This window comes from Paramormyrops kingsleyae, chromosome 4 (assembly GCF_048594095.1).
Source record: "Paramormyrops kingsleyae isolate MSU_618 chromosome 4, PKINGS_0.4, whole genome shotgun sequence".
NCBI lineage: Eukaryota > Metazoa > Chordata > Actinopteri > Osteoglossiformes > Mormyridae > Paramormyrops > Paramormyrops kingsleyae.
In genome coordinates this window covers 25,173,490-25,194,921 of record NC_132800.1, presented here as the reverse complement: position 1 = coordinate 25,194,921, position 21,432 = coordinate 25,173,490, and the positions used below count along the sequence as shown (strand labels likewise).

General features: G+C 44.3%; 1 protein-coding gene across 3 annotated transcripts in view; it reads right to left on the bottom strand.

The window, feature by feature from the left end:
- The window catches only part of LOC111844374 (uncharacterized), a 111,558-nt gene that overhangs the window by 16,600 nt on the left and 73,526 nt on the right, over nt 1-21,432 (bottom strand). The window contains exons 6-9 of one of the 3 annotated variants that reach the window (XM_072710927.1): nt 9,701-9,814; nt 5,045-5,108; nt 4,607-4,835; nt 2,289-4,005 (exon numbers count right to left, since the gene is read on the bottom strand). The exons of the other annotated variants lie outside the window; for them this stretch is intronic. Coding sequence (XP_072567028.1) covers nt 2,289-4,005; nt 4,607-4,835; nt 5,045-5,108; nt 9,701-9,814 — 2,124 coding nt within the window. The remainder of the gene's footprint in view (nt 1-2,288; nt 4,006-4,606; nt 4,836-5,044; nt 5,109-9,700; nt 9,815-21,432) is intronic. 3 annotated transcript variants of the gene reach the window in all.

The following is a 21,432-nucleotide window of genomic DNA, read 5'->3' as shown; positions in this document are numbered from 1 at the left end:
TGAGGCCGACCGAAAGTCACTTTCCATGGCCTCACCGAACTCCTCCCACACCCGGCTTTTTGCTTCTGCGACCGCCCGAGCTGCGTTCCGCCTGGCCTGCCAGTACCAGACTAATAATTCCCAGTAGGCCTCCTTCTTCAGCCTGACAGCCCCCCTCACCTCTGGTGTCCACCATCGGGTACGGGGGTTACCGCCACGACTGGCACCGACCACCCTGCAGCCACAACTCTGTACGGCCGCTTCCACAATAGAGGTCCGGAACAGTGTCCATTCAGACTCAATGTCCCCGACCTCCCCCGGTATGCAGTTGGAATTCTGCTGGAGGTGCAAGTTAATGCTCCGGCGGACAGGAGCCTGTGCCAGACGTTCCCAGCTATGCGCTTGGGCCTACCAGGTCTGACCGGCTTCCTCCCCCGCCACCTGAGCCAACTCACCACCAGGTGGTGATCAGTTGACAGCTCTGCCCCTCTCTTTACCCGAGTGTCCAAGAGAGAAGGCCACAGGTCAGATGATACGAATATAAAATCAATCATCGACCTTTAGCCCCAGGCATGTTCGTATCATGTCCACTTATGGACACCCTTATGCTTGAACATGGTGTTCGTTATGGACAAACCATGCACTGCACAGAAGTCCAATAACAGAACACCACTCGGGTTCAGATCAGGGATGCCGTTCCTCCCAATCACCCCCCTCCAGGTCACACTGTCATTGCCCACGTGAGCGTTGAAGTGCCCCAGCAAAACGATGGAATCCCCTTGTGGCACGCTAACCAGCATACCACTAAGGGAATCCAAGAAGGCCGGGTACTCCGAACTGACATTCGGCGCATTAGCGCAGATGACAGTCAGAGACCTATCCCCGACCCGAAGACGCAGGGAAACAGACCTCTCGTTCACCGCGGTAAACTCCGTTGTTAAAGCACCGAGCTGTGGGGCCACCAATAGCCCCACCCCAGCCCGGCGTCGCTCACCCACCACAACTCCAAAAGAAAAGAACGTCCAGCCCCTCTCCAGGAGATTGGCTCCAGAACCCAAGCTATGTGTTGAGGTGAGCCCGACTATATCTAGTCGATACCTCTCAACCTCACGCACAAGCTCAGGCTCCTTCCCCACCAGAGAGGTGACATTCCATGTCCCGAGAGCCAGTTTTGTTAGCCAAGGATCAGACTGCCAGGGCCTCCCTTGGCCGCCACCCGATCCACAAAGCACCGAACCCCTGACATTCCTCCTGCGGATGGTGGGCCAACCTGGGGACAATCCCGCGTGCCTCTTTCGGGCTATGCCCGACCGGACCCCACAGGCCAAGGCCCGGCCACCAGGCGCTCACCAACGGGCCCCTCCCCCAGGCCTGGCTCCAGGGTGGGGCCCCGGTGACCCTAGTCTGGGCGAGGGAAACGAAACCTTATCATTCATTATCATGGGGTTCTTTTGGATTGCTCTTTGTCTGGCCCCTCCCCTGGGACCTTTTTGCCTTGGGAGACCCTACCAGGGGCAACTGCCCCTGACAACATAGCCCCCAGGTTCACTGAGGCACGCAAACCCCTCCACCACGATAAGGTGGCAGATTGTTGCCGATTTTAATATCCACATGGAGAATGACAGTGACCCTTTAACAACGATGTTTGCTGCTATCCTAGACTCTGTAGGTCTATGTCAGAATGTAGTCGGCCTACTCATGCCTGTAACCATACCCTTGATTTGATACTTAGCCATGGTGTCCTGCTGGAACACATATCTATTATACATCAGAATCCTCTGCTTTCAGATCATTACTTGTTAACGTTTGATATACAGTATAGCCTCCCTTCAGCCTCAGCTCCAAAGTACAGTATCAGACGTTCCATTGCCTCATTAACTACAACGTTTCTCAACCAACTTCCACAGTCCTTCAAGGTTTCTTCCTTCTAGGGAGCTTTTCCTTGCCACTGTCGCCTCTGGCTGCTCAGTGGGGGCTTCGGGTGGGGATGCTGTAAAGTTCTTTGAGACAATGTAATGTTGTGAAAACGCGCTATATAAATAAAAACATGTGAACAGCATGTAAACTCCACACAGAAAGGTTAGGATGCTGTGCCCGTGATCAGAAGGCAGACTGGATGGGAAAGGAAACGTCACTTTTTTGTTTGTTACTACATCACTACCTTCAGTCATTATAAAGTCTGTGGTCCGGATTATCAAAAACACACCCCAGTCATTAATCCAAGAGGAGAAATAAATTAGATATATTTCAAACAATATTTATGTATTACTACCAGACCAGACATGATTTCCCATCCCCACGTCACTTACAGAGCCCTCCTGGAGTTCTTGACCACAGGCAGCAGCCTGCAGTGCTCTTTATCTGATCTGATGTATTTCTTCAGATCAAACACATCCAGCTCCTCATCTGACATCAGCATCACAAAGGCCAGAGCTGAGTACTGTGCAGGTGAGAGGTCTTCTGCTGAAAGGCTTCCTGAATTCAGGTATCTTTGTACTTCCTCTACTAGAGAATTGTCACCCAACTCAATCAGACAGTGGAAGAGGTTGATGGTCCTTTCTGGAGATAAATTATCCTCTATTTTGTCCTTGATGTATTGCGCTGTTTCCCGATTGTTATGTGAGCTGGTTCCTGTCTGACCCAGTAGCCTTTGTAACAGAGTCTTACTGGAGTCAGTTGAGAGGCCCAGGAGGAAGCGGAGGTAGAGGTCCAAGTGTCCATTCTTGCTCTTTAATGCCTGATCCACTGCAGTCTTCAGCAGGTCAGCTGATGAGTTTGACAGAAACACATACAAAGCAGCGAGATACTCCTGGACGCTCAGATGCACAAAGCAGTACACCTTCTCCTGATACAACCCATATTCCTCTTTAAAGACTTCTGTGCACACTCCAGAGTAAACTGAAGCTTCAGTGACATCAATGTCATTCTCTGTCAGCTCTTGCTCATAAAATATTAAATTGCCTTTTTCAAGGTTGTCAAAAGCCAGTTTACCAAGTTTTAAAAGGAATTCCTTGCTGTATTCCTTAAGCTTGGTTTCATTGTTTTTCATATACTTCTCATTTTTTAAACTGGACTGAAAGATCAGGAAGTGTGTGTACATTTCAGTCAGAGTCCTTGGAATTTCTCCCCTGTCAGTCTCACTAAAAAGCCTCTCAAGCACAGTGACTGAAATCCAGCAGAACACAGGTATGTGGCACATGATGAAGAGGCTCCTTGATGATTTCACATGTGTGACAATCCTGCTGGCCAGGCTCTGATCACTGAATCTCCTCCTGAAATACTCCTCCTTCTGGGCATCACTGAACCCTCGTATCTCTGTCACCTGGTGGACATACTTAGCAGGTATCTGATTGGCTGCTGCTGGCCGGGAGGTTATCCAGAGGAGAGCGGATCGAAGCAGATTCCCTTTAATGAGGTTAGTCAACAGCACATCCAGTGACATTTTCTTTGTTACATCAAACCAGCTCTCATTGCTCTGAAAATCTAGAGGAAGGCGACACTCATCCAGACCATCAAAGATGAACAAGACTTTGTACTTAAACAGCTCAGTGGATTCAAGTGATTTCAGTTCTGGGACAAAGCGGTGAAGCAGTTCAATCAGACTGTATTCATCCTTAATCAAATTCAGGTCCCGGAAAGGAAGAGCAAATATGAAGTGAACATCCTGGTTTGCTTTTCCTTCTGCCCAGTCGAGAATAAATTTCTGCACAGAGACTGTTTTCCCGATACCTGCCACCCCTTTACTGAGTACAGTTCTGATAGGTGTCTTACGCCCACATAAGGGTTTAAATATATCATTGCACTTGACTGTAGTATCTTCTGTTCGCCTTTTCTTGGATGCTGTTTCAATCTGTCTCACTTCATGTTCATCATTGACTCGTCCAGTCCCACCTTCAGTTATGTAGAGTTCTGTGTAAATCTCATTGAGAAGTGTTGGCTGTCCTTCCTTAGCTTTCCCTTCAAATACACACTCAAATTGATTCTTAAGTTTACTTTTGATTTTCTGCTGATATTGTAGCATGAGTCCTGAAGAGAAATGAGACGAAAATGCATTATTCCAGACTGGTATGAGAGGAAGAATATTTTCCAAAAACACACATTTTTACACATACAAATTCAGATATTTCACTGTGACAAATGTGAAACTCAAAGTTTTATTATACATATTTCACTGGAATACCACATACAGGACCGTACATAAGCCTTAGGCAGCCAAAGGAAATGTTAAAAGCCATTTATCTAGGTAGTAAGTGTATATCTGCTCAGAACAAAAAAACACAAAACCCCTTTTCAGCTCCCAAACCTCCTCAGGGGCACCACAGCCAGTTCATGTGTTTGCTAAATTTCAACACCAGCTCACTTCATTAATTAAGGAAATTAGTTTAAAAACTAATGAGATACTGATTAGCCACATGAGGTGTGTTAGTGGTCAAATCAAAACATACATGGGTGTACGATTTCTGCAAATACAGGGGTGACTTTAGCAGAGGATTTCAAATAGCTAACACACTTTGACATAAATATTATAATAGTTTTACACCAACATGAAGACCATTTAAACATCCTTTTCTCTGCCCAGGACTTTAGCACAGAACTGTACACATACAGAATGTTATGAGGCTCTTACTCTTCTCCAGCATGTCAGCGAGATCATTTTGTTTCATGGTCCTCAGGATGTACAGTGTGATCTTCAGAGCTCCCCCTCTACCACAGGTCTTCTGCATCTGACCATCACTGTCCAGGTCATTGTCCTCCTCCAGCTGAGGCTCAGAGCATTCTGGGTAATTCTGATCTAGGTACCTCACAAACTTCTTCAGCTCATCCTTTAGGAACTTTACGGCTTTTTCCTCTAGTGACTAAAATAAACAGTCACAGTTAATTATTGCTACTTGCACAAAACTTTTTAAGAGCTTCATTTGTGAATCATAGTTTTAAATATATTTCCTTTAACATGCTAAATTTCTTATCATACAGCTAGTAATATAAGTTATTACTAGCTGTATGAGCTAATTTAAGTTAATTTACCTAACAGCCAAGAAAATATATATCAACAATAAATACAAACCTTCAGTATGGATGATAAACCTGATTTATCATGTAGATCTGAACTGCATTCTTCCATTTGGTCTCTGTGAATAAAACATAAACATAAAGACCTCAATTCATCTATACAAATGTAACAAAGACTGAAAATCTCCATGTTAAAACTGCTGTTGCTGCAGATACAGAATAACCTTGTGGTATATTAGTTTGGAAAGATGTAACTGCCATGTTAAGCTTTATTCACTAGGGTGGCTTCGTAATTTTCTCATGACAGCAGAAAAGAACCAGTGACACTGAGCGTGTGGCTCAGTGGGCTAAGCCATGTGCCTGTAATCACAAGGTCGCCGGTTCAAGCCCAGCCTCAGCACGTCTGCGGCTCCTTGAGCAAGACCCTCAACCCCCAACTCCCTGGGTGCCGCTACAGGTGGCTGCCCTTCGCGGACAGCTTGCTCTACAAAGAGCAAGTTGAGGGAGGCGTAAAAACAATTTCCCCACGGGGATCAATAAAGTATCAATTACTATTAATTATTACATCAGGCTCCAGCACAGAGAGACACAGCGGGCAGGAAGGACAGTTTTCTATGCAGCCCTTTGTACCCAGTGACATTTACAGTGATTAACTCGATTAGCAGAGCTAAATACCAGCATTTGATTCAGTCAATACACTGGTCTTTTATAGAAAGCTGAATATTAGTATTGTGACAAACATATTTGACATTGAGGTATCCACTAGCCTTGGGTATAAGAGAAGTGATAACAGATGAAAAACAGATGTAAAATATTGGGGATTCTCTGTCCACAGTCAAATGGCCATTGGGTACATTATTGATGGGTGTGTAAAATCTAATTAAGAGCTTTGCTGGAATGGGAACTGTGCAGTGAGATGAGGAGCATCACTGGCTTCAAGCAGCCAGGAAACACTGTGAGGGAAGGGAGCCAGTACAGTGCTAATGGGCCGAATCTGTCCTTCAGCAACTACAGGCTAATGGGCCGAATCTTTCTGCAAGCTATAATTCAAGTGAAAATGGTAGATTACCTAGATGCAAATAACATTATAAAGGATAGCCAATAGGGATGCTCCTTTTGACCGTTTAACCGTTAACCGAAATAATTAATTTTGACCGAATATTACTATCAGTTAAACGGTTTAAAATGTTTTTATATATATTTTAATTATTAGTAGTAGTATGAAGTTTTGTGGCATCTCAGCTGAAGATCGCTTTTCACGTTCTAAATACACTGGGTTTGAATCGGCGACTGTGATTACAGGCACACAGGCTTAGCCCACTGAGCCATGAACACAGGTACGAGCTTTGCTGCTGAAAATGGAAACATTGGCGCAAAGCTTCAGCGGCAGAGACGTATCCGTGTGCTATATTGTAGCCGATCGGTGTAAACACTACCCAGACATGTGCTCTTGTTTATTTCAGTCACAATGGGCGTATTCACATATTTCTTTATCCAATACTAACTGTCGGATTATCATGTTGTTATCATGCGAATAGCGCAATTTGCAAGTGGGAAGGCGATCAGAGCTGCTTCGAGACGCAGACGCTTAAGTCAGTCACTCTTGTTCTTTCTATTCGTATCACGAAGCTATAAAAATATATTTAGTTTCTACCTATATATATATTTGAAAAGTAGACCGTCCAAGGTTTCTGAGGGTGTTTTTTAAATGTGTATATGATAAAACCTCGCAGAGTTATTTAAATGGTTTGGCGAAATTTCTGTCAGATTCCGCCGGCGGGACCGCCGACCCCAGAGGAATTTAATATTCTAATCTAATCAGTTAACGGTTAATGTTCGGTTAACGAACGGCGGTTGTCGGTTGGGAAAATTAATCGAAATGAGCATCCCTAATAGCCAACATGGATTTAGGAGAGGTGGATCCTGCTTAACGAATCTACTTGAGTTCTTTGAGGAAGCTACAAGTGAAATTGATCACAAAAAGGCCTATGATGTGATTTACTTAGATTTCCAGAAGGCCTTTGATGTTGTCCCCCACAAACGGCTCTTGCTAAAGCTTAAAGCTGCGGGGATTTTAGGAACTGTGGCAGCTTGGATCGAAAACTGGCTAACTGACAGGAAGCAGCGAGTAGTTATTAGAGGCACAATGTCACAGTGGGCCTCCGTTCATAGTGAGGTACCGCAGGGTTCAATTTTAGGACCACTATTGTTCCTAATTTACATTAATGATATTGACACAAATACATACAGTAAACTGGTTAAATTTGCAGACGACACCAAGGTGGGCGGTGTAGCAGATACTGATCTAGCAGCAGAGAGACTTCAACGGGATCTGGATTTAATTAGCGAATGGGCTGATACTTGGCAGATGAAATTTAACACAGATAAATGTAAGGTAATCCATGCAGGGAGCAGAAATATAAAGTTCAGATATTTTATGGGTTCCACTGAAATAAAGGTAGCTGATTATGAGAAAGATCTCGGTATGTATGTTGATGCTTCCATGTCCCACTCTCGCCAGTGTGGGGAAGCAATAAATAAGGCCAACAGAATGTTGAGTTATATCTCTAGGTGTGTGGAGTTTAAGTCAAGGGAGGTGATGTTACACTTATATAATTCCTTGGTAAGACCCCACCTAGAATACTGTGTGCAGGTTTGGTCACCATACCTCAAGAAGGACATTGCTGCCTTAGAAAAGGTGCAACGAAGAGCTACGAGAATGATTCCTGGTCTGAGAGGAATGTCTTATGAGGAGAGGTTAGCAGAACTGAATCTGTTTAGCCTTGAGCAAAGGAGACTAAGGGGGGACATGATCCAGGTCTATAAGATTCTAACGGGTCTGGATGCTGTTCAGCCAAATGACTATTTCAATATTAGTCTAAATACTAGGACTCATGGCCATAAGTGGAAATTAGCGGGAGAACATTTTAAAACAAATTTGAGGAAGCACTTCTTTACACAGCGTGTAGTCAGAGTATGGAATAGTCTTCCTGCTAGTGTAGCGGAAGCTAAAACCATGGGTTCCTTTAAATCAGAGCTAGATAAGATTTTAACAACTCTGAGCTATTAGTTAAGTTCTCCCCAAACGAGCTTGATGGGCCGAATGGCCCCCTCTCGTTTGTAAATTTCTTATGTTCTTATGTTCAGCACCTACAGGTTAATGGGCCAAATCCGTCCTACGGCTCCTACAGGCTAATGGGCCGAATCTGTCCTTCGGCTCCTACTGTCAAGGTTCCAGGGGGCTCGGGCACGGGAGCGAGGCATCGGGCACAAAAAGGGTGGACGACCCACTAGCGGCTCCAGGAACAGATGGGGTTTATTTAAACAAAATAGAAAACACTACAAACACAAAACCAAAAGGACCACGAGGGGTCAAAAACTGAAAGGGATTAAACAAGACTAAATAACAAAAACCGTATACACGTTGAACACCAAAAATATCAAAAACATCGGAACCATCAAACCACAACAACACACAACAATGAACCGCTAGGGAACTGAACAGAAGCAGGAACTAAAATACTAAGGGGTAACGAGACTAACACAGGACAGGTGAGGCTGAATAACAAAGACCAGGGAAACGGGGTACAGGTGAAACTAATACTCAAAGGAACTAAACAGGGAAACTAAGAACTAACCAAGGAAACAGAAACCAACACTAGGGAATCTAAACAGGTAAAGACACAAGCAGGGGCACAAGGAACAAAACCAAAAACCATATACAAAAATCACCAAATACAATAACTAGACAAACTCAACTGAAACACTAGGGAGCAAAATACAAAAACAGGAGGTGGGATTCAAACATAGGACAGAAGACAACCGGACGCTCAAGGTGTTGAGCCATAAGGCCAACAGAACAGGGGAAACTCAAAGACAAACATGAAGGACGGGATGACCAGCAATGCCTGCTGGCCAAACGGGGAAGGGACACAGAGTGAGACAACAGGGGCTGACCCTGACACCTACAGGCTAATGGGCCGAATCTGTCCTTCGGCACCTACAGGGCTAATGGACCGAATCTGTCCTTCGGCACCTACAGGCTAATGGGCCTAATCTGTCCTTCAGCAACTACAGGCTAAAGGGCCGAATCTGTCCTTCAGCACAGACTGGCTATATTTACTAAAACCGAAGAAAAAAAGAATAACAGGCATTTCTTGATCCCACTTGGGCACATCGCCCGCATCCATATCTACATTAACATTCGTTTTACTCAAATACATCTGAAAAAGTGGTGTCATCTTATATTGGCGGTCTAGACAAAAAAGGGAATAGATGGCACAAATACGATACTTTGTAACAAATGATTTAACTAATGATTCCAAGAGAATGTATTTATTTGTTATCAAAATAGAAGCATTTGTCTCACAAGACGACAATCTATTGTCGAGTCATTCTTTAATGGATAAGCAGGAAGGAATAGGTAAGCCAGTTCTTATCCAGCTCTGTGCTGAGGATTGAAATTTAAAATGCACTTTGCAGTGTAACTTCCAATTCCACCTTTTACAAAGTCAGTTTTTAAAGTAATCCTCATTCATTTACCTCAGATGTTATTTACATAGAATATAGACAAAACTTTTGTTTAAATTTCTTAAAAGTAAAAATTGGTGCATTCATTATAAATATGTTCTACATAGTTTGTATGTGCCTCTGTGGCTTTTGACTGAGAGCCTGAGTGTTTTAAACAGTGTTTGTTTAAATGCACATTTACCTTTGATCTGTAGGAAAAGGTCCCTCTCTGAAGTTGAGTGGAATTTCCATTGACCTGTCACTCTTCATGGAAACACAGCTGGGTACAGGGGAATCTGCTCTCTCCATCAGGACACTGTGGGCAGCGAGAGGAAACAAACCCTCATGGTATAAATATAATTCATACAATGGGGACGGCATCACACTGCTGTTTAGCTTCTGCTCTGCCTTCATGTACTTTGATATGCTGGGAAGCTCTTAATGCAAACAGCCTAGTTTACAGACAGCTATTATGTGAAATAAATTGCCTGACCTATAATATGAATTATTGTAGGAAAGGTTTAGTATCATTGTTAAAAGCTATTATTAGACAGGTCTTTGGTAGTGTTTTCTTGTTTATATATTTGTTTGTTTATTTTTTGTGGCCATATTGGACAAGAGTATAAAATAATATTAAATAATTGGCTGATCGTGGAGGATAAAGGCTAAGAAAGAATATGGCGAGGTCTTTTTATTAAGCTACACATATTACAGTGCTGCCCACTCAGCCAGCCCTAGCTAGGAGCCCAGTTTACTTTATGTTATGGCCTGACTATAGACCCAGAGAGACATGCATGCTAGTGGCTGTAACACTGTTACCTCTCAGTGCTCTTTCTCTTACACGCCACAGGGGGGCGCATTTCAGAAGCGGCTCTTCTTTTTCCTCTCTCCTTTCCCATTTTTGTGCCGATCCAGACCAGTTTATTCTTGCTGGTGTCTCTGTGGACATGAAGGGTTAATAGATACATCCTACAGTACTTATAATAATAGTTGTATTTCGTAATAGTGTTGTAGTTAATTCTCATTAGTCATTATTATAAAGTATTATTTCACATAATGCAAATGTGACTACTTCGATAATTCAAACTGTACTGCACAATGAAGTACAACTTTACACATTGATACTGTACTGCCAAATTTAATTTTTACCGGTGTTCGGTCGAACCACGCGACCAAAACAAAGAAAAAAAATACAGCAATGCAGTGGTTTAGCCTTATTTCATTAAATATTAAGCCTTGAGTTTAACCCGGGTTCTTTGGCACGCAAGCAGTTATTCCCTAACATTTTAAAACTAGCTTAATATAACTTCAAAGTATTATAACCTACCCCCGGTCCATGTTTAAGCAACGTTGTATATTAGGTGAACTAATGATTGAGCATAAATAATTAAATATTATTACTATTATCGTTGTTAATTCGCTTTACATTCAAATGCTAAAAATATTCTGTGACTCAGTTACTTACTGTAATGCACGAAGGTATATTTAACGACTAGTTACGTTGAGAACTATTAAATCCCAATATTTAAGTAAGTTAAACATGTATCTTTTACTATTGTTTTAATCTGTCGAGTATAATCTTACCTGGCAATAAAAATATCTTTTTATTTTTCCAGAATCATATTCGTGTTTCTTGACAAAATGGCGACTCCAGTTTTAAATCGCTTTCACTTTCATTTACAGACAGGAAGTTGTTATATCAGCTTCGTATCAAACGCGGAAGCTGTCAAAGCGGAAATGGACGTGGATTCAATGGTGCGCCGTAGGATTTTAGCCTCGCTCCGCGCAGCATCTGAATGACCCCCCCGCGGGAGATCCGGTCTGGATGGGGAGGCCGTCACACTTTAATCTCCCACTTATTCTTCTTTCATCAGCAATATCTGCACACGTCCCCCGAAGAGCCAGTGACAAGTTGGTCACACCAGTATTATGTTTTATGTCTCCCCATGACTGTCTGCTGTTTCACATGGAGTGTAGAACCGTGGACCAAACGGCGGCCAGCAGAAGAATGAGCCCATTGATCCCCAGTCTATTAGCTTCTTCTCCGGGTCCGTGATCCATGACTTGGGAGCCTGGGTCCGAGAGGAGAAAGGGGAACTTGGCTCGCGGCAGATGAGTGCCCCCCCCCCCCCCCCCCCCAGTGTCTCACTGCTCAGTCTGCCCTGGCAACTCCTCACATCCTGGACAAGATGAAGGGGGGGGAAATAGAGAGAGAGAGACTGAAAAAGCAGAAAAGTTTCCCCGTGTAGATTTCTGGCAAGGTGGACTATAAAAGCGAGCCTGGGGGAGGGGAGGGGAGGGGGGGGGGAATAAAGGAGGGTATCTTTTATGGGATGTGGATTTATATGCCCAGAAACACCCACTCAGAATCAGATATTTCCTTTTACAAACCAAACATTTATCTAACATTTAGGGAGACGGATGTAAGCATGCCGCTCGCCAGTCGTTTAAAATGGCGGCTGGATCGTTTATTTGATCTAACAGATAAGAAGATTGTATCGTGAATCATTTCTCTTAGCTTGTCTCCCATGTGCACAGGGGTTACAGATTGTGTGCTGAAACCAAAAGGTACAAGAAGTAAAGCAATTCCCACCTGCGCAGGGAAGCAAAAAGTTCACATGTAGATCTATTCCGGGGTGCGGAGATGTATTGCTTGACTTCAGATTGCTCTGACATTAGGGATTTACCTTAAAATGGCTTAAGAACCAAATCCATCACCTCTACAAATCTGTCTCGCAAATCAGTTATCTTAATAGTTTATGGAAAATTGTAGTGACATGTATGATTTTCCTTTCCCCTTTTCTTTGAATTAGTTTTTTTTAAATGGGGAAGCTTTAAAGACCAAACTTCCCCTGAGAATAAACTTTTATACATGTACTTTGAATCAATCCTTTTTCCATCCCGGTAAGGATTTTACCGGATAGTGCCTAACGTTACTGTCGGAGTACGAAGCACAAGCTTCCCATCGCCGCGCCGGTCCAGGCTGAGATATCAGCTACTGTAACACATTATCCTCTTAGACCCAGGGATTGTTTGGTAATAAGGTCCAAGAGCCACCACAGTCATTACACTCGACCAAATCGAGATGGGGGGGGGATTGGGGCAGTGACTGAGGAAAGCAAGCCGTCTCGATTTGCCCATTAATGTTAATCATTGTTCCCTTGCAGTTCCCACGTTTACTTCCAGTTCCGAATGGCCCCCATGTCTTTTCCCCCATAATGTCAATTTTACAAAACAATTAACATCACTATGTATGGGCACCACACTTTTTAAGCTATATTGTTATTAGCATTTTACATGTTTTTAACGTCGCCATGGGATGCCAGTATGATATTTTTGATATAAATGACATTATAATGTTGCTGCTGACAGACACACAGACAAAACCAACAAAAAGCATCATTAATGCAGAGTAATTTGAACAGGAATAGATGGGCCAAATAAATTTTCCAATAAAGAAAAAAAATTAACTGAACAATTAGATTTTATATAAAAAAAACCTATGCTGACCTATGGTCACGAGTTGTGGGTAGTGACCGAAAGAATGAGATCGTGAGTACAAGCAGCCGAAATGAGTTTTCTCCGCATGGTGGCTGGGCTCTCCCTTAGAGATAGGGTGAGGAGCTCGGTCATTCGGGAGGGACTCAAAGTAGAGCCGCTGCTCCTCCTCATTGAGAGGAGCCAGATGAGGTGGCTCGGCATCTGCTTAGGATGCCTCCTGGACACCTCCCTGGTGAGGTGTTCCGGGCATGTCCCACTAGGAGGAGGCCCCAGGGAAGATCCAGGACACGCTGGAGGGACTATGTCTCTCGGCTGGCCTGGGAATGCCTCGGGATTCCCACAGAGAAGCTGGAGGCAGAGGCGGAGCTACCATTCGGCAAAAGCAGGCGAGCGCCTAGAGCCCCGAACTGCCAGGGCCCCATGACTTAAGTCGTACTGAGTATTTTTAGCAAGCACTTACAACTAACGTCTGAAATTATTAAAAATCCACTTGCTAAAACAGCATTAGAATGCCATTACGCCACGCCAGTTGCTGAAGAGTATTAGTCACCCCCCCGTCGCCCCCAACACACACTGCAATGGTACATTCCGTGTGACGAAAGCGGAAGGTTATTCACTGCAGTTTGATTAAGGAGCGGGAGACGTACTACTACAACCATGAAACGGAGTTACCCAAGTGGTGCAGAAAAACGGAAAAAACGGTAGGAGAACAGACAATTGATAGAGTCCTTGACAAAGGTAACAGCATTTTTTACACCAGTGCAGCAGACAGGTACTAACAACCCTAATAATGGTGATAGCAACAAAGTCGGGCAAGACGACACTGCTGTCACTAGCAGCACTACTTCTGTTGATGAGCAAATGTTACCACAATCAGCAGCAACAAGTGATGCAGCTGCTACGCCACTCTCAGAACCTGTATCTTCTTGTGGAAATGCTGAAACAGAGAAGCAAATATCCTCTGTTGTATTAAGTGACAGTGTCAATGCAGTTAGTGTAGTGCAGGAGCCTATTGCTGGTTGTTCAAGCTACGCTGATAGAGCGAGCTCTAATGCACACATATATAGCGGATCACAACAAGCTGGTTCCTAATTCCCTCCTATTGAATGTGTTATACTTGAAGATGACCCAGCATTATGGCCCAAGGAGCTTACAGACAAGGAGAGCTGCTCATTGGTGCTGAAAGGACCAGTTCAGGTAAAGAACAGAATATTTCCTAAGAATAAAGAGGGGCGCAGATTTACTAATAGTCACTACTACATACAATTGAAGAATGGAGAAGAGATAACCAGATCCTGGCTTGTGTACAGTGAAAAAAATGATTGTGTTGTGTGCTTTTGTTGCTGCTTGTTTGGAGACAGACAAAAAAATGCTCTTAGTGGGGAAGGATATAATGCTTGGAAACATCTTGCAGCCCACTTGAAACACCAGGAGCTGTCCCCTGAACATATCACAAACATGGAGAGCTGGCACACTCTATCACACAGACTAAAAACATGCACAGCTATAGATCAGCTGAACCAGGATAGAATTGCTCTAGAGGTAAACCGCTGGAAAGAGATTCTACGAAGAATAATTGCAATCGTGTGCCATCTAGCAGAACGTTCTATTGCATTTCGTGGACACTCAGAGAAGTTATTTGAGGCTGGCAATGGGAATTTTCTTGGTCAAGTGGAATTGATGGCTCAGTTTGACCCTGTTATGCGTGAACATTTGAGAAAAATTCAGGCTAAAGAGGTCAGTGACACTTATTTTAGCAAAGACATTCAAAATGAACTCATCTCCCTTGCAGCAAAAAGTACAACTGATGCAATTGTCCAAAGAGTGAAGAAAGCCAAATACTATGCAGTAATTATGGACTGCACCCAAGACCTTAGTCACAATGAGCAGCTGTCTGTTGTTCTAAGGATCGTAAATTGTGAGGCCTCAAAAGGTATCTCCATTCATGAACATTTTGTTGGATTCCTTCAGGCACATGACACAACTGACAAAGGCTTATGTGAGTCATTTTTAGGACACTTAGAAACACTTGGTTTGGACCTTCCCAACTGTCGGGGCCAGTCATATGATAACGGGAGTAATATGCAGGGAAAAAAGCAAGGGGTCCAAAAGAGAGCGCTGGAGCTAAACAACAAAGCATTATGTATTCCTTGTGGAAGTCATACACTGAACCTTGTTGTCAGTGATGCAGCCAAGTCATCTGTGACTTCTATGAGCTTTTTTGGTCTGTTACAGCGGCTTTACACTCTGTTTAGTTCCTCAGTTCACCGCTGGGCCATTCTCAGAGAACATGTCAAGGATCTCTCAGTGAAGGCACTACCAACAACCAGATGGGAGTGTCGGGTTGAAGCTGTTAAAGCTGTTCGATACCAGCTGCCTGAAACATTGAAGGCTTTAACTGCTCTGATGAAGTACGCTACAGAGAAAAGGGATGCAGAAGTTCTTTCAACAGCTGGAAGCCTCCTCCGGGAGATGCAAGGGTGGCCATTTATGGTAAGTACCATTATATGGTACAATGTATTGTTCCAGATAAATAAAGTCAGCAAGATCCTGCAGAGCCCCAAAATTTCAGTTGAAACTGTGAGGAGAGAGGTTATGGCAGTGACAGAATTTCTTCAGGAATTTAGGGACCATGGATTCACCTCTGCTATATCAGATGCCAGGGAGATAGCGGAGAAGACTGAAACAGAGATGAGCTGGCCAGAGGGGCGTCAGAGAAAACAAAGAAGACAGTTTGACTATGATGGAGAAGATCAAACTCAGTTAACTGGTGAAGAGCAGTTTAAAAGTAACTTTTTTCTTCAGTTAGTACATACAGCACTGATTTTCACATTTAGAGAGCATCAGTGAGTTGTATGGCTTTCTCTACGCCACTGATATCATGAGAAGCACAGTGCAGAGAGGGAGACTAAATGAATGCTGCTCCAGACTGGAGAAAACAATGCAAGATGTTGATGCTGGTGACCTGAAGCTGGAGATCAAGAGTGCCATCAGATCCTTTCCCACACACATCTCCACACCATCTGAGATGCTTGATCACATATATAAAGAAAATATCCTGGACATATATCCAAATTTGAGTATAGCTCTCAGACTGTTACTTACTCTCCCTGTCACAGTTGCTTCAGGTGAGAGAAGTTTCTCATGCCTGAAACTTATTAAGACATACCTCAGGTCAACAATGTCACAAGAGCGGCTGTCTGCACTTGCTATTCTCTCCATTGAGCATGAAGTCAGAAAATCAGTGGATATGGAGTCAGTAACAACAAAGTTTGCTGAAGCCAAAGCTCGCAAGGTCAGATTTTAGTGTCTTGACCAACACTATTCACCCCAGCCAAGCATAAAATAAGATTACTTACCTAATAAAAAAAACATTTTACCATTATTTTCATATTATTCTTGCTTCAACACCACAAGATTCATATGTTTTTTCCATCCACTAAAGCTCATTTGATGAAGGAAGAGTAAGCTATTTTAAAAACTTAAATAATGTCCAAAAAACTGGGGGAAAGAATAAAAGCTAGAGAAATACAGTGGCAGAAGAGGAGAAGAGAAGAAAAAACATGAAAATAACATTTGAGGATGAGAAAGTTAAAAGACAGCAAGGGACAGAATGACAAAGGAGAAAGAGAGAGAGAGAGAGAGATCCAAATAAACAAAAAATCAATAAAGGAGAAGGGGAAAGGTGTAGAGAAAACATGCAAAAAGAAGAGGAAAGTAAATATAAGGATGACAGAAAAGAAGCAGGAGATTGGAAGGAGGGAAAGAAAGCAGTCAAGGAGCAAGAGAAATATATATAAATAAAAGCATTAAAGAGACAGAAGAAGAAAAAGAAGAAAACATAAAACCAAACAGACTGAATACAGAAGTAAAGAAGGGAAGGCAGGAATAAAGATGAGGTAATAATTTTAATAAGTATTATTTGTGTCGCTCCATTTACCTGTCATGGGTTTTCGTACTTTAGTGAAACAACATAGAAGACAGAGGCCGATCATCAAATATTAATCTGCTGATCATGCTGGAATAAAAAGGTAACTGATCTGTGATATCAGATGGGTGAACTGACAATGAGGTACTTTCTAATTGTAGAAAAAACATTTGGTTGTGAAAAGATTTTAAAGGTAATGCATTAGTTACCCTGTTAATATGTTTAGTTGTTTTTTTTCTACAGGGCTGTTCTAGACGTCTGGATAAGATTGCTCTGGGATGACGAGTGAAGTGAAGTTTAAGGTAGGCCTTAAAAAAAAAAGCACGTAATGCAGAGGGCCCCATATCCATGTTCGCCTTGAGCCCCAAAATTGCTAAATCCGCCACTGGGGGGGAGCCAACAGCCTCGTGAGCGAGGAGCGGAAATTCTCACCGCTCCACTCCGCTCACATGCTCTGGTACAAACTATATATATAAATGTGCACAAAATTGTGGACCCCAAGGAGCGAAAGCTCCTCAATTGCATCACGTCGTCACGGTATTCTGGGCAGGTGGACTGCCCAGTATGTGGCTGCACGGTGCCACGTCTGATCCGGATTGATCGATACCTTAAAATGGCCCACAAAATAGAAGGGGAATAGATGAAGAAGCTGGTATTAAGTTCAATTCAATTCAGTAGCATCTGTATGGTGCACCTTCACAACATTGCATCGTCTCAAAGCAGTTCACAGTGTCTGTCCATTTAACCCAGGTGAGCTCAGCAAAGTGAGCTGCAGCCAGGGCAGCTCTGGAGGAGCATAAAAGGGCTTCCCAGGAGAAGAGCGGTGAGGTGGCGGCCCTGAAGTGACGGGTGCAGGAGCTGAAGAGTCTCCTGCAGCAGCCACCAGCTCAGACCACCTCTGCACCAGCGGCAGCCAACCAGGGCCGTGGTGCCGTACAGCTTTTCTTTATGGGTAAGAGGAATGGCAGTTTTAATATTATGACATGCAGCACAATGCCTTGTTATCATCTTGACTGTCTTGTCCTTCTCAGAGGAAGTCCTGGCCAAATATAAGGTCACTTTGTTCCGCATTGGGGCTTCTTCCAAGGCAACTGATAACCAAAACCAGGAGCTGGAGAACGTTACAAAATCAAGTTCATGTGGGGCAATGCGGACGAGCAGCCACTGGCCCACCTGAGATATATTAATGGCCCCCCCAAATTTTATAATCGGCTGGAGCATCAAAGCTCAAAATGTAAAGTGACTACAATTAAAAACCACCTTTTGGCCGTAAAGAAGCTCATCCAGTGCCTGGTTGATGGCGGTCTGCCCTGTCTGACTGAGCAACAAGTGTCTCGTTGGCATCACCCGGCACATACGATGCCAGCTGCAGATCGTCAGACACAGGCAGACCGTTAAAGAAAGACCGGAAGGATGCCCCAGCAAGGTGACCTAGCGGCTCTGGTCACGGAGCTGCGTGGCAGGGTCCCCGACTGCCTTGGTAAGTCGATACCCATCAAATCCATACAATTCAGTACACTTTGTTTTTATATAGCGCCTTTCACAACATAGTCGTCCTAAGACGTTTTACATGGATGTGTTGTGATACATCACAGCATCATTAGAGAGAACAATACAGAATGGGGAAAGTGCACCGGTCATGTTCCTGAGGGCCCTGCTCACGGTTTGCTTCTTTCTTGAAGATGACCTGGCTGAATCACCACAAGACATCAACATAAGAAATAACTGCATGGGATGTCTGGTGACATTTCTGTTTGCCATTAGTGGGCACTGCAGCAGTGTCATGATCAACAATAGCAGCATGGGAGTGTGGAGCTCAGCAGGGACGTGGTTCCGCTGTTCACCTCAAGCCCCCTCGACCCGGTACCAGTGGAGAGTGCGGGCTTGCAGGTGGAGCTCAGCAGGGACGTGGTTCCGTCGCTCATCTCAAGCCCCCTCGACCCCGTACCAGTGGAGAGTGCGGGCTTGCAGGTGGAGCTCTGCAGGGACGTGGTTCCGCTGTTCACCTCAAGCCCCCTCGACCCGGTACCAGTGGAGAGTGCGGGCTTGCAGGTGCAGCTCAGCAGGGACGTGGTTCCGCTGTTCACCTCAAGCCCCCTCGACCCGGTACCAGTGGAGAGTGCGGGCTTGCAGGTGGAGCTCAGCAGGGACGTGGTTCCGCCGTTCATCTCAAGCCCCCTCAGCCCAGTCCCACCGGAGTGTCCACCTGATGAAAAGATATGTAACTTACAAAGTATATTTAGGCAAACTGAATAGTGGTCTGGATACTGAAAGAATGTATGTTTTCTCTACATGTCAATCGACACTTCAGTCATCATTGTGCCCTCAGACACAGATGAACCATCCAGTTCTTCTGGGGGTGAACAAATCAAGGTAAGTCACCGTACGCCATCTTGGCAATTTGAGGCATTGGAATGACTCGTGTGACCTGAAACTTGTGCGCAAATACAAAACTGAACGGCCACATTTTTTCTCTGATCACAGCTCCCCAGTCCCCTTCCGAAGTCGGCCGTCCGGCCGGCTGGTACAGAGGTGAGGTTTCAGCATCTCGTCTTTAAAGACGGGTTATGGTTTTTAGATTTGGGGTGAGAACCCCTGCTGTGCCCCAGCATCCCAGGGCAACAGTAGTGCACGGGCCAATCACGGGTTCATCCGTGCATCAACCTGCTTACGCGCCAACCATCATCTCTTTGATAAGGGCTTAAACATTTATAATTACCACATAGTAAAAAAATGTCAATCTTTATGTTATCTCCAGGGGACGGCGGCGATGACAACATGGAGGATCCAGAAGAGCTCCAGCGCCAGGCAGCCAATGTGGGTTAGAGCCACACAAGGAGCAGCGACGACGCCAACAGGTATATGCCCTTCCATGCAGCTAAAATGGCGCCCCCTCAGATCTGACCTTCTGCATTGTGGTTCAACAGTGTGGCTCCCCAAACCTACGCTGGACCTGATACCTTCCTACAGATCTGGCAATCCGCCCGCTATAGGCTGGCAACTTCCTGTGGCATCGACAATAGCTCCCGGGGGCACCTGCCAGCGGGCAAGTCACCTCCAGACTCAATCCATTGCCATCCAATGCCAAACACAATCACAATAAAGCTAATTCACTAGCACTGTGTCCCACACCCTTCCTCTGTAGAGGTTTAAGGGAAATGAGGGCAGCACAGTGAGGGTTATTTAGATTCTCCATAAATGTATATGTGGTAGTTATTTTAATCCTCCACAATCAAATATTTGTGGGTATGTTAATCCTCCCTAAGATTAATTTTAGGCCATCCAGTACCAAGCACCCTCCCACAGCACTATGTCCCAGATCCTTCCTCTGTAGAGGTTTAAAGGAAATAAGGGTACCACAGTGAGGGAATCAAGCATGAATCAAATAAAGCCAATTTATCAAGCATTGTGTCTCAAGTTCTTTCTCTGTAGAGGCTTAAGGAAAATGAGGGTAACACAGTGCAAAACAGTTTTAAATATGTGGTTATTTAAACCATCCATGCAAATATATGCGTCTGGGGGTTATTTTACACCGCGCAATTTTAAAACTCATTTTAGTCTTATATACATTTATATGTGGAGGTTATTTTATCCTCCGCAATTTTAAAAGTCATTTTAATCTTTTACACTTTTATATGTGGTTAGGGATGGGGGTTTTAGGGTTAGGGATGGGGGTCTTACGGTTAGGGTTGAGGTTCAGGGTTAGGGAATTGACCCCAGGAGTGCACTGGCCAACCTCACACCATCTGCTGACCACCCGTTTACTTCACAACCCCTGGCATCGCTGCCAATAATGGTGTACGTCCACCGGACCTCTAATAATGGTGTACGTCCACCGGACATCTAATAATGGTGTACGTCCACCGGACCTCTAATAATGGTGTACGTCCACCGGACATCTAATAATGGTGTACGTCCACCGGACCTCTAATAATGGTGTACGTCCACCGGACCTCTAATAATGGTGTACGTCCACCGGACATCTAATAATGGTGTACGTCCACCGGACCTCTAATAATGGTGTACGTCCACCAGACATCTTATTTAAATTGGTAGTGTACGTCTACTGGTTTGTTTTTTTAGGCTTTTTGCCCCTGGGGCTTTAAATGTGGCCTTTGACCTTCTGCACCTAATCAGGCTTCTATGCGTTTCTGGCTGCCTTGCCCTCTTCAGGAAACCGGCGGAAAAATTGAAGGATGCTACCAAGGGTTTGTCCATGCGGGAGGAGGCACGGAAAGGCAACTACGCCAGCAGGTAAGTATTGCTTTCACTGTCCGCTAAGTACAATCACTAATACCCATTAAATATCATATATTAAGGAGGGGACTTCAGCCCATAAGATCAGAACAGGTACGTTTTACCGTGGCCCTGAAGCACAATCTGGCCCCACCTGGGAGCAACTCCAAGAGGTGTCTGCCTTCCAACTGCAACAAACATGAGTAACTGCTCTTCATATAGTGGGGAGGCCACGCCCCTTAAATCAGCACTACTGTTAAATAATGCTT